The 12,713-nt window shown below is 44.4% G+C and overlaps 1 protein-coding gene across 1 annotated transcript; it reads left to right on the forward strand.

Annotated features, from left to right (window-relative positions):
* The first annotated feature begins 3,622 nt into the window (after window positions 1-3,622).
* LOC136455932 (uncharacterized) lies at window positions 3,623-10,717 on the forward strand. The gene is made up of 10 exons (XM_066455659.1): window positions 3,623-4,434; window positions 5,067-5,203; window positions 5,310-5,372; window positions 5,686-5,775; window positions 6,140-6,305; window positions 6,746-6,932; window positions 7,178-8,019; window positions 9,327-9,908; window positions 10,008-10,073; window positions 10,178-10,717. The coding sequence occupies exons 1-10, from the start codon at window positions 3,862-3,864 to the stop codon at window positions 10,295-10,297; spliced, it is 2,826 nt and encodes a 941-aa protein (XP_066311756.1). The 5' UTR covers window positions 3,623-3,861; the 3' UTR covers window positions 10,298-10,717.
* The last annotated feature ends 1,996 nt before the right edge of the window (window positions 10,718-12,713 follow it).

Here is a 12,713-nt window from a genome sequence, read left to right on the forward strand (position 1 = left end):
ATAAGACATGTTGTCTTCTTGGAGGATGATATAATCAGGGGAATCATGGTAGCGCGAGAAATTAGTTTTGAAGACAAGCGAGTATGCGTGCCCACTCCTATGGTTTAGGAGCCATTCTTTATGTTACCTGTTGTTGTTGTACCAACAGTGCAAGACACTGTAGTAACAACACTGTTGTTAGTTCTCCTGTGGCAACAATGAATGAACATGAAGACCCCTGTCCTTCAGGATCCCCAAGAACCCAGTGTCACACATGAGGGAGAGCAACAACAGCCTCATATAGAACAAGCATCATCTAACGAGGCTCCTAGAAGGTCTTAAAGAGTCAGGAGATCAGCCATTCCTGATGACTATGAAGTTTATAAATGTGAGAAAATTCAAATGGATGGTAATCCCACCTCATTTGAAGAAGCCATGAGAAGCACTCACTCATCCAAGTGGCTTGAAGTCATGGAAGAAATGAAATCAATAAAAACCAACGGTGTTTGGGTATAGAAATAATTGCTAAAGGAACCAAGACAGTAGACTATAAATGGGTCTACAAAACCAAACATGACTCTAGAGGAAATATAGAAAGATTCAAAGCACGACTTATGGCGAAAGGCTTCATGCAAAGAGAAGGTATAGATTATAATGAGACATTTTCTCCAGTCTCATGTAAGGATTCTTTTATAATCATAATAGCGCTTGTAGCACATTATGATTTAGAATTACATCAGATGGATGTAAAGACGGTGTTCCTAAACAGGGATCTAGAGGAAAATGTTTACATGGCACAACCGAAAGGTTTTGTTGTGGAAGGAAAAGAACGTATGGGATGCCGCTTGAAGAAATCTATTTACGGATTAAAACAAGTTTCAAGACAGTGGTATTTGAAGTTTGATAGTATAATAAGAAATTTTGGGTTTCAAAAAAATGTAGAGGACAATTGCGTTTATGCAAAGTTCAAGAATGGAAAATACATTTTCCTAGTCTTGTATGTGGATGACATCTTGCTCGCTAGCAATGATGTTAATCTACTACTAGACACAAAGAAATTTTTGTCCTTGAAGTTTGATATGAAGGATCTCGATGAAGCTTCATTCGTCCTAAGAATAGAGATTCACCGAGATAGAGAAAAGAGGGTTTTAGGATTATCACAAAAGACATACTTAGAAAAAGTTATAAAGAAATACAATATGTAAAATTGTAAGTCTTCACCTGCTCCCATAGTCAAGGGTGATAGATATGGGGAATTTCAATATCCCAGGAACCACTATAAGATCGATCAAATGAAAGCGGTTCCATATAGTTCAGTTGTTGAAAGTTTACAGTATGCCCAAGTGTGTACTCGCCCTGACTTAGCATTTGTTAGCGGGTTACTTGACAGATATCAGAGTAATCTAGGAATATAACACTAGAAATTAGTAAAGAAAGTTTTACATTACCTACAAGGTACGAAGGGTCTCATGCTAACGTACAGAAGATCTGATTCCCTGCACATAGAGGGGTATACAGATTCTGATTATGCGGGAGATGACATAAAATCCACGTCAGGATACATATTCACTCTCGCGGGAGGAGCTATATCCTGGGAAAGCTCAAAGCAAACCGTTACTATATCGTCCACAATATATGCCGAGTTTGTAGCATGTTATGAGGCCACAGGACAGGTGAATTGGCTGAAGAAATTCATGTCCGGGTTGAAAGTGGCAAACGACATACATAAACCACTTAAGTTATACTGCAATAATAATCCAACAGTATGTTATGCTCACAACAATAAGTCAAGTGGTGTTGCCAAACACATTGACATAAAGTATTATGTTGTGAAAGACAAAGTCCGGGGTCATATAATTAGTCTTGAGCATATAAGAACAGAAAAGATGCTCGCGGATCCCCTTACAAAAGGCTTACCACCCAGCGTGTTCAGAGAACACTTAGCCGACATGGGTTTAAGGGAAAGCCTATGATTCCTGGACAATGAGGGCATAGTTGAGAATCTGTTTCAAAACAGAGAGGTGCATTGTAGCTGTTTAATCTAATGGCAACTGACCATGACGATGAGGCACGCTCTATGCAATGATCTATGATGGAATGAGAACAAGATAAAGTAAGTAAGTTAAGTTTAAGTCACAAGGTGATATCAAGGGGAAGAATGTTAGATTGATCTCTTCCAATTGGCCTAGGGCCCTTGGATCCGCGCCCTGATCGGAAGCACCCAACCGCTCCATGGTTGGTGGGCCCCCGTCGCACAGCGCGCATAAAAGGGGAGGTGGGGCCGGGGCACAAAGCACGAGGTTCACTTGAGCCGCTAGACGTCCCACCTACATCCTAACCTTAGCCGATCTAGAGGGAGGACGTTGCCAGCGACGGAAAGCTCCGCCACCTACCACCGCCGCCTCTGCACCGCCGTCACCGCGACAGCGTCTCACCGCCGGGCTTCACCGCGCCACCGACAAGCGACTCCATGGCCAGCTCTTCTTCTACGAAGGCGGCCGATGGTTTGCACCTCCGCAACTCCTCTCTCTCACACTCTATCTGTAAATCCCGCACTATTTCATGTTCTAAGACTCACTATTTATCCCAAATGTCAGTATACATACTAGATCTATGGCTAGATGATCCTGACAATTCTATCAGCAGGCACTAGCTTTCCAACCGGTCAGTACATGGAAACAATTCTCATTTCTGAGGTGTCCCTCCCTAGCACTGCTAGTAGCAAGCCAGTAACATGCTAGGGACATGTGGGAGGGCAATTAGTGGCCTGTGCAAATCAGAGACTAACAAACTTGAACACCGTGACTCACCTGTCCTTTTATATTAAGGTTTCAGCGGAGAGGAGGCCACTGGCGTTATTCTGCACAAATCGCTAGGCAATTTCAGGATGAAAATCGAGGCTAGCTATTGATTACTGCTAATGAATCAAATATTTTCTTTTGCCACCAATAATGGAAGGAGGTAGAGTTTGATAATCCAACACCAAGCCAAGGGTGACGCACAGCAGAACTCACCTTTGCGCTTTACTGGTTAACCCCATGCCGACGGCTAAGTTTCAGCTGACTTTAGAGATCAATCAACTATCAACCTGACCTGATATATTCCATTCAGCAGGCGATGACAAAACAGCCAGAAAAGAATTTCTACAGGCTGATATCAGCAACAGAGTTCCTTTCACTTGTTCTTCTCCGTGGCCTGCAGTCATGGGGTCATCAGTGGTAGGTTAGCGTTGGCAACTTGCATATGGACATTTGAACTCTTAAGCAACCATCGCTTTCAAGAATAGGAGAAAACGACTACAGCAGAACAATTATATGTGAAGATATAGCTTTATTCCATCCAATGAATATAACATCAGATTCCACTAATAAAATATCCAAGATTCCCATGGCTTTTCTCCCATACCGTATGGGCACGCACAATTGCTATTCCGTAAAAGATCAGCATTTCAAACGGTGCTGAAACGTGTGGGAGGTGTGAAGGTACAACTACTATCTACTAAAAAAATATTGATTTGGAGAAAGATTAACAACGACGGGTGAGAAAGTTGTAGCCGAAAAGCAATTGAAAAGGAAAGCAAACCACCAAGGCACCATCCATAGGACTTTATGGCTTCCATCAAATGACAGTCGATGGCTTACACCGAGATATCGATACCCCCACTGAAATATTTATTTGCATTTGCAGATGCCTACGCTAAACTGCAGGACGGGCAAGTACAGGGGGTCCTCCCAAGTTTCAATATACCATTCTCCCAGACCCAGAGAGAAGCTCATGATATCTTAGCTTCCAGCTTTCAAGGCTTCGCCCCGATGACTGCGCAGCTATAGAGGAAACCTCGGAGGCTGGCATGCATCTTTATGAAGGATAAAGATCTGTTAGATGGCCATGGATGGTCCATCTTGCAGGTTCCTCTCGTGGCTTACATGTTTTGCAGCTTTCGTTGTCCTGGAGGCCATTGTTCCTGCTCATTCATGGTGCACTCCAAATCCCAGCCCGAGGCATGAAGCAAGGTTCAAGCAGAAGACAAACAAGTTTTGGGAGTACCAGGAACAGAGTAATACCTGGGTGGAAATAAGCGTGCCGTTCGACTTGATGTCTTGTATCAACGGTACCTGCACAAAGGTAGGATCAATCGAGCAACCGGCGAGGAAACATGGCCATGATCCTCCTGTTTATAGTCAAGAGGAGGAAGATACAAGGCTTCAAGGGGATGATGCAGAAGACACAAATTACCCTGTCCTACCCATAAGGAAAAGAATTTCCTTGACAAGAATGTCAGAATCATCAGTTTGGGTGACAGGCCAGAGTGGATCAATCTACGAGAGGTTCTGGAATGGGGTGATGTGGGTGATTGCTCCTCATGAACTCCCTACTTCAGCTGGATATGCCACAGCAACTTTCATTGTGAATACAACTATTCTTGCTCTGTCTGAAGCTGGAATTCTCTACCAGGTAAGTTGATCCCGATGACTTAACAGTTCTAGCTTATTCAGACTTGGAGTTCCAGTCAGGTTACCACTTTTATTACTATGTCTTATAGGTCATCCTTGAATCTTTTTCTTGGAGTGTTTGCGTTATGAGAGAACAGTGGTTTATTATCCTTTTAACTTCTTAAAAAGAAAACACCCCTTCTATTACTTTTCTGGGGTATTCTTAATACTAACATGGGCTAATCAAATTAAGCTGTTCACCAACAAGCAGTAGTTGTAGTCATAAATTGCAGATAAATATTACAGAAGTCGTGCAAAAGCAAAAGTAACAACTAACAAAAGATCAATCCACAGTAATGAAAGAAGAGCAGAAAATGTCCAGATCGGGGTACAACTTTGTTCGTTCGTAAGGCATAAAGACATGATTAACCACAAACAGTAATATCATGTAAAATCAAAAGATGACCGGAGTATTTTGTTTTCTCTTTTAAATTTGAAATCATGTTAGTTGCATTTATAAACTATAAAATCATAAGATGGATAACGTAGAAAGAGTGAAATATTGGCCAGTAAAACGAACACATCCTAGAGAAATTTTCTGCCAAATTAATTCATTTAATTGCAATTTAACTCTAATATTTCTACACTTCTCAGTTACAGCTAAATGAGCATGCCCAGCCTATCTGGACAGAGATGACATTCAACTCTGGCCAGCACTTCACGAATCTTGGATTAAAAACACAAAGTCAAGCTATGCGTATAAGAAATGGGATTGTATCCAATGATGGAAGGTGAGCCTCTACAGTACTGCTTGCTTCTAAGTATTGCAAAGATAGTGATTTGCTAGTTATTTTAAATCAGCTAATATGCATTGACTGACAGATGTTTTCTAATCAGGAAACTTTTCCTATCTATCATGAATGGATCCCTGCTTGAGGTAACAGAAATTCAGCCTCTAAGGTATGCAGCTATAAGCCTGTATTGCCGTTTTCTGAATCTCAACCTCTTTGCATGGCTGTAGCATCGTAGCTCAAAATTCAAATGAAAAACCATATAAATGATGAGGTAGAATAAATGTAATGACTTTCATATATACGCCACGGATTAAAGAAACTCCCTTACATTTGGAGATCTGAATTTAACGGGATGCTTATTAAAGTGAATGATGTGAATTAGCTGCTACTTTTCTTAAAATAAAATTTTCTCATCACAACAAGCTACACCATGACTTACTGAACACCATACTAAATGGTCCGACATCATCAATGTACAGGTGGAATTACCATGGGCGTCCCCCAGGAGCAGATGTGTCGTACATATCTGATGCTGGAAATCTGCGGCCAGGGACCTTGTTCACAGTAAGGTACGTGGAGCATGTGTTCTTGAGGACTAGAGGGTGTTTCAGTCTATTTTAGGGAAAAAAACACAGTTCTAGAACGTCCCAGTTTGCCCAGCCCCTGTACTGATCAAAGGCTGAACCACTTCCTACTTAGCATGTTTTTCTACTACTCCATCTGTGGACTGTGGGCACAACAAACATAAAACAATAAGACACTGGTGCATTAAAAGGCACAAATGCTAAACCTGCTTAGATAGGTGTGATTATACTCATTTGTGTTATTTATCCAATATAAGTGGTATAGTTATCAATAGTCTATTTTGCACACCCTGTAAGGTATATTTGTTCAAATTGTTGGTCCATTGTTAAGATTGGATATGCAGTGCAGTTCCACTGGAGACCTCTACGAGTTTGACAAAGAAACAAAGCCATCATGGAAAAAGCATATATGGAGTGAAGAACTGACGGAAAATATCTCATTAAGATCATCAGCTGGCTGTGCTTTACATGGTTTGTCAGGGTCTAACTCAGTGTCCCTTTTCCTGATAACCAAGGTATGTTAGAATTTGTTTTATCATAATGGATCCTAGATAATAAAGATGTGTTATGTTTGAGAGCTCACCCAAAACATAATCTGCTTAAAACTGAAAATATTCTAAGCCATGCTAACTCTTATATTATAAGTTCCATGTGGACGATTTATGAAGCTAATGTACTAAAAATAATAATAAAAAAAAGATCTCCATATGATTAGTTGGATATTTAATAGCAGAACAGTGACAGTATGGTGCCACGTCAGTATGAACATTACTCTTCATAACGAAATTGAACATTAATCATGATTTAAGCTTCATAAACTAAATATAGATAAGCAAAAGGAAGAGTAAAATAACAGGAATTCACGAACAATATTTTCCTAGCTCATGCCCCTTTTTCCATTGCAAGAACATTGTTTTCCCTCTTTTGTTTGTTAAAGGTAGTTATAGATTGGCAGGATGGCCTTTTAGTGGAGCGGCGCTTGCATAGAAGGAAGTGGAAGTGGGACAAACACGGAGCTCCTGCGGGTCAGAGACTTAGTTCAATTACACAAGTTCAGCAGGATGAACTCAACGATGCAACTTCAATGTTTTTAACGACAACCACAGGAAAAGTATATGAGTATCAGTTTCCAAAATATACAGGTAATAATCATCCAATACTTTCATATTTGTGCCACATGTCGTTCAAGTAAAAGAAACAGTAAAAATATAGTAGAATACCAAAGATTGTAGGAAGAACTAGGTGATTGATTTTTCAATAAGAAGGAAAGCACAAAGATTCAAGCTTGATTACATTTGAAACATTAGTATATTCAAAACAAACTAAGCAAACTGGATTTAACATTTTCGCATAGGACTATATTAACATGATTTTTTTGCTGAAAAAGGTGGGGGCCAAAGCAATAAGATAAGAGGACAATGGATAAATCACATGTCCCCTGAGCATGCAAAGGTTGCAAGAAACGTCCCAGGTGTACATGTTCAAGTCGGCAGAATGATATTCCCACTAGATGATGGCAGGCCTGGGGAGCTACATTTTCCTGGGATGGGGGGTGCTGATTTTGGTCCGAGTCCCCAAAGTACCATAAGAAGAAAACTATCAAACAAGTACGAGTGGTCCATCCTAGATGCACCAGAAACAGAAGGTTGGAATGCAGAATATTGCACCGAAGAGCATGGTCCGACAAATTGTATTACTGGGGCAAAGAATATAGCTACAGACACTGAATCAAATGACTTGAGCAATACCCCACCTTCCAGGAGGCGTAAAGTAGAAGAGAAGCAGCACTACCTAAATGTTAACAGCTACCAGCAGAGTGATGAAACTGAATCATACAACTTTCTATCAAGGACCATTGATCTTAACTTCCACATGCGGGTGATGCATGCAGACAGATCGCTTTTCCTTATAGCAGACAATGGATTGACTTTTGAATATCTAAACAGCAATGGTATTTGGTTGTGGTTAAGACATGAACATGTTACAGCCATGAAAGGAACACTAGGAAGCTACAATGGCAGTTTGTATCTTGTCGACGTGCATGGGAACTTACACATTAGAGAAAGAAATGGAGATGAACTGTTGTGGATTAACTGCACAGCGATGAAGAAGGGAAGACAGGTTGCAAGTGGGTCTCCATGGGATGGCATCCCTGGTCTATTGCGCAGAGTGACAACAGATGATGCACTCTTCTTTGTTAACAAGCGAGGCAGGCTGCTACAGTTCACGGTAGAAGTTCAAACACAATTTAATTTGAGTCATGTTGGGCTTGTTAGATGAAAAAATTCATTGTTGGCACTTTCATTAGGACAATGGAAATAATCAAAGATCTTAAATTTATATAAACACATAATGGTTAAATAGCATTTGTTCCTTCATGGTACCTTAAATCACATTTTTAAAATAAAACAGATAGTTCTCTCTACCCTAGCAGTCAGCAAATGATTCTTCCCTTCGGAACAATGAAAAAAAACTGAACGTAGGATTCATGGAGCAATCTAGAGTACACAAGAGAATCCACAGGCAGGAATTCACAAATAGAGAACAGAAACAAAGAACAAATATGTCAATAACAAGGAAATCATAGAAAATTACTCTGGTATTAGGCTTTAATTTTTCAAGGCAGACAAGTCAGATAAAATCTTCAGTGTACCATTGACTTTGCTATGAAAGTTGGGCTATTTACAAATTACAAGTGAATCTGTTATATTCTGTTATCCACTCTTTCCATAATCTCTTAGTAAATGCAGGCAATGGGATAGCTAAGAACAAAAATTCAGGCAATAAAAAGAAGTCTAAACATTGTAACTTAGATTACTCGTAGGTGCAATGGGAGGAAGTAGAGAAATTGAATGTTTTTTCTTATAAAAACGTTTGTATTAATAAATTTCAAAGCACGAGTAATATATGCCACCAGTAGTAAATTGCTACTGAATTGCTGAAACTGTGAAACGAACAATCATGCAGGCACAAATTACTGGATGAACAAAGAATGGGTTAATGATATATATGTCTTATTCCTTCCATTAGCATTTTTTCCTTTACCCTCAAATAAAGACGGAAATGCTATACAACAACCGGGTGTTTTATCACCCGGTGGCACACGAATTTTTTTTTTTTGGCCGCGGAAGCGCACGTCCACCGCGCCCGCGTCGCTGCAGCGCCTGCGCCGCCGTGCCTGCGCCCGCCCGTCCCCGCGCCGCCGCCGCCACCGCCCCCGGCATCTTCCTCAAGTCCGGCGAGCTTCTTCCCCAACTCCGATGCTCCCACCAAATTTGTCTCTGTCCTTTCATACAAAAAAATTGTTACTTGTGATATGTTACTTGTGATTTGTGATTTGTGTCAAGGAGGAAGATGAACAGTATCTATGGGGGGAAAATTCAGGTGTTATCCGGTGCTAAAACTCCCGGGTGTTAGATAGACAAGCTCAATAAAGGAGTGAACTTACCTCATATCCAGCATTCAGCAATGCAGGCATACAAACTGAACTTGTGTAGAGGAGGCCCAGTACTTAACGTCCTTGCAATCATGTGCAGGTTGCGCTGCGGAAATTCAAGTGGAAGGACTGCCACAGCCCTCCTGACACCAAGATTGCTTTCATAGTGGACCAGGAGGTCTTCAGAAGAAACATCATCTTCGTGGTAGGCCGCAACGGCCGTCTCTACCAGTACAACAGGATCACGGAGCTCTGGCACAGGCACTACCAATCACCTCACCTGGTCCTCTCGCGCACCCCAGGGACGGCCATGCGACCATCGCCGTTGTCCCTGGCCGGCTCCCTGTTCATGGTGTCCGAGCACGGGGGCCTGGTGGAGTACCACTTCAGCCCGAAGGACGGGTGGGAGTGGGTGGAGCACGGAACGCCCCACCGGGACGTGACCCTCGTCGGCGCCCCGGGCCCGTGCTTCGACGGCTCCCAGCTGTTCGTGGTCGGCTCCGACGGGCACGTGTACCGGCGGCACATGGAGGGGAGGACGTGGAGGTGGACAAGCCACGGGCACCCGCCGTCAGAGCCGGCCGCTGTTGATGAACAGAGCTGCGCCACACCGGGCACGGGCACGGGCCCCGGCGCCGGCGCGCACTACGCGGACGGGTTCAGGGGGAGCTGCGACGGGAAGGTCTGCACCAACTAAGCTGCATCTTTATGAATTGAACTGCATTGCACAATCTATGCTCTGGTGTGCGTGCTGATGGCGGTGTGACATTTGGGCGAACAGGTGGCAGCCGTGCGGCCGGTGCCGTTCTCGGAAGACGCCGTGGTCTTCGAGCTGCGAGATGGCCGGGTAAGCACTGATAGAAAGCAACCTCACGCAAGCTGGATTACAATTGCATTTCATGAATCGGCCTGTATAATTTCCGTTGTTTGGTTTGATTTCATGGCGTGCAGCTGGCGGAGCTGCGGCGGCCGCCCTCCGCGGAGGGGTGCGGCGGGTGGGAGTGGGCGCGGATCATCGGCACGCCGGCCAGCGCCTGTATGACCAGCTACTGGACGGCCGTTGCCACATAGCCGCCGCCGACCGCCGGGGCGCGACTCACGAGGCCGGCAGGCCGCTGGTCGCTTGGCTATTTGGCTGATTGCCTCATCAAAGGAATGGACTGCCAGCCCGTGGCCAACGTGGAAGTTGGAAATGATCCACAACGGTCACGTCCACATGGGTGTAGCCGTCTAGGCCTCCTGGCAGGAATTGGGCCTCCCAAGCAAGGCAGAAAGGAAGTCTCCCAAAACAAAAACAAAAACAAAAAACAAAAAAAAAAGGGAACAGCTAACCTAGTCTTGTCTCAAAGGAAAAACTTAAATACATTTAGTGTGTAATATATATTAATAACATTTGTAAATTAAAAGTATAGTATTCAGAGAATTCAGGCTTATGCGTCTATTAGCTTTAACACTGTACTATAATCTAAAATTTATCTCCTCTTTCTCGTATGTTCGTAAAGTATTTTCTGACTTTTAGGGATTTTATATGTCGTCCATGAGCATCTCCAGCAACTCCCCAATATCATCTCTCATCCTTATAAACTTGTCATTTTGGATGAGATGGGGCAATTTCATTGTTCCGGCCAACAACTCTCTAACAGCTCGCTCTTCTTTGGGTCACCAATATCTCCCTCGTCTCCCCTCAAATAAAGGGGGAGTTGCATTTACCCTAATAAGCTGGGGCCCACATCCAACTACCTGTTTCTCCTTCATATGTCGCTCTTCTCCGTCGTTGTCCAAGCCACCAGCGTCGAGGAGCCCGAGCGCCATTGCTCCATCACTCTGCCATGCCCGCATGTCGCTACTCCATCTCTCTACTGGCTGCAACCTTGTCGCGATGCCGCGCTGGAGTCGATCGCGCCCTGCCGAGGACTCAACAGATGATAGGACGTGGACGGCGCGGATGGATTGGGGCCAAGGATGGGGAAGGGTGAACGGCGGGCGAGGGTCGGAGACCGAAGCGATGCGATGGATTGGGACCGGCGCAATGGGAGTTGGGACCAGCATCGAGGACAACGCGGTCGGGGAGCCTGAGAAAAAAAGAGAGACAATAAATAAATTATGAAGTGACATGTGGCTTCCATGTACTGGAAGATTATTGGTAATCTATCGTATTATCTCTCTCATTATTTCAAAGGCACACCAATATCACTCTATTAGGGATGGATTGTTGGTGAGTTGCTAGAGATGCTCTAACACAAGAAAATTAAGTGCGCATATAAGAAGAGCATGCTCCTAGTACATAGTTTTTCACTTGGAACACTATCTTGAATTTATGAGTTCATTAATGAATGATATTGATAAAAAAACTTTTTAAGATTTGCTTTTATGATCAATATGGCAATATCTTAAAAACAACTTAAGATTAATGCTACTAGATTTATCATAAAAACATTGAGAAAACATATTTTTTGTAGGTCTGGCTAATCAAATGCGGATGCCCTAATAAATTTATACCTTAGATAAAGAAGTACATAAAACCGTTTGATATATAGGCCCCGTTTGGAAGGACTTCTCCAGCGGCTTCCAAAGCTGTTTGGAACCGTTTTCTATCAAACAGGGTTGTCGGGTACCATAAAAAGAGGTCCCCTAAGCAAGAACCGAAAATTCGCTTAGACCTTGTAAATATCGAAGCCAAGAGACAACCATCGGCAAAACCCCACCTTATCCGAGGCTCGGCTGGACCACCCGGCCCACCTTGGACAATATCAGGGCTCACCCGAAGCGGGCTCGGCCCAGAACGAAACCATGAGGCCTCGGACGAGGTATCGATTCTCCGACTCGCCCGAGGCCCCGCCCGTAAGGCCTCGGATGAGGTACCGATTCTACGCCTTGCCCGAGGCCCCGCCCGTAAGGCCTCAGACGAGGTACCGATTCTCCACCTCGCCCAAGGCCCCGCCCGTAAAGCCTCGGACGAGGTACCGATTCTCCGCCTCGCCCGAGGCCCCACCCGTAAGGCCTCGGACGAGGTACCGATTCTCCGCCTCGCCCGAGGCCCCGCCCGTAAGGCCTCGGACGAGGTACCGATTCTTCGCCTCGCTCGAGGCCCCGCCCGTAAGGCCTCGGACGAGGTACCGATTCTCCGCCTTGCCCGAGGTCCCGCGCCATGAGGCCTCGGACGAGGACGTCACATCCAACCAACGCGTCCAACCACTCCCACGACGTCAGCCAAACGACGACTCGATACAGCGGAGTGGCCGACGAGATGGGAGTCACATCGACCCCATGCCGCCCGGGACAGGACGGGGCGGGGGTTAGCGGTCGTTATGCTCGGCGCTGTGCCCACGACTGACACCCGTGCTGCACTGTGCTGCCTAACCCCACCTGCTCTGAGGACAGCGCGGCATGGAGAGTCAAGTTCGGGTCCCTGTAGCCTTGGAATCGACGTACAAGACCAACTGCTCCCTCTGAGCCTCGGCTATCTACTCCCGGGCTCTTGTAGCCT

This window comes from Miscanthus floridulus, chromosome 6 (assembly GCF_019320115.1).
Source record: "Miscanthus floridulus cultivar M001 chromosome 6, ASM1932011v1, whole genome shotgun sequence".
Taxonomy (NCBI): domain Eukaryota; kingdom Viridiplantae; phylum Streptophyta; class Magnoliopsida; order Poales; family Poaceae; genus Miscanthus; species Miscanthus floridulus.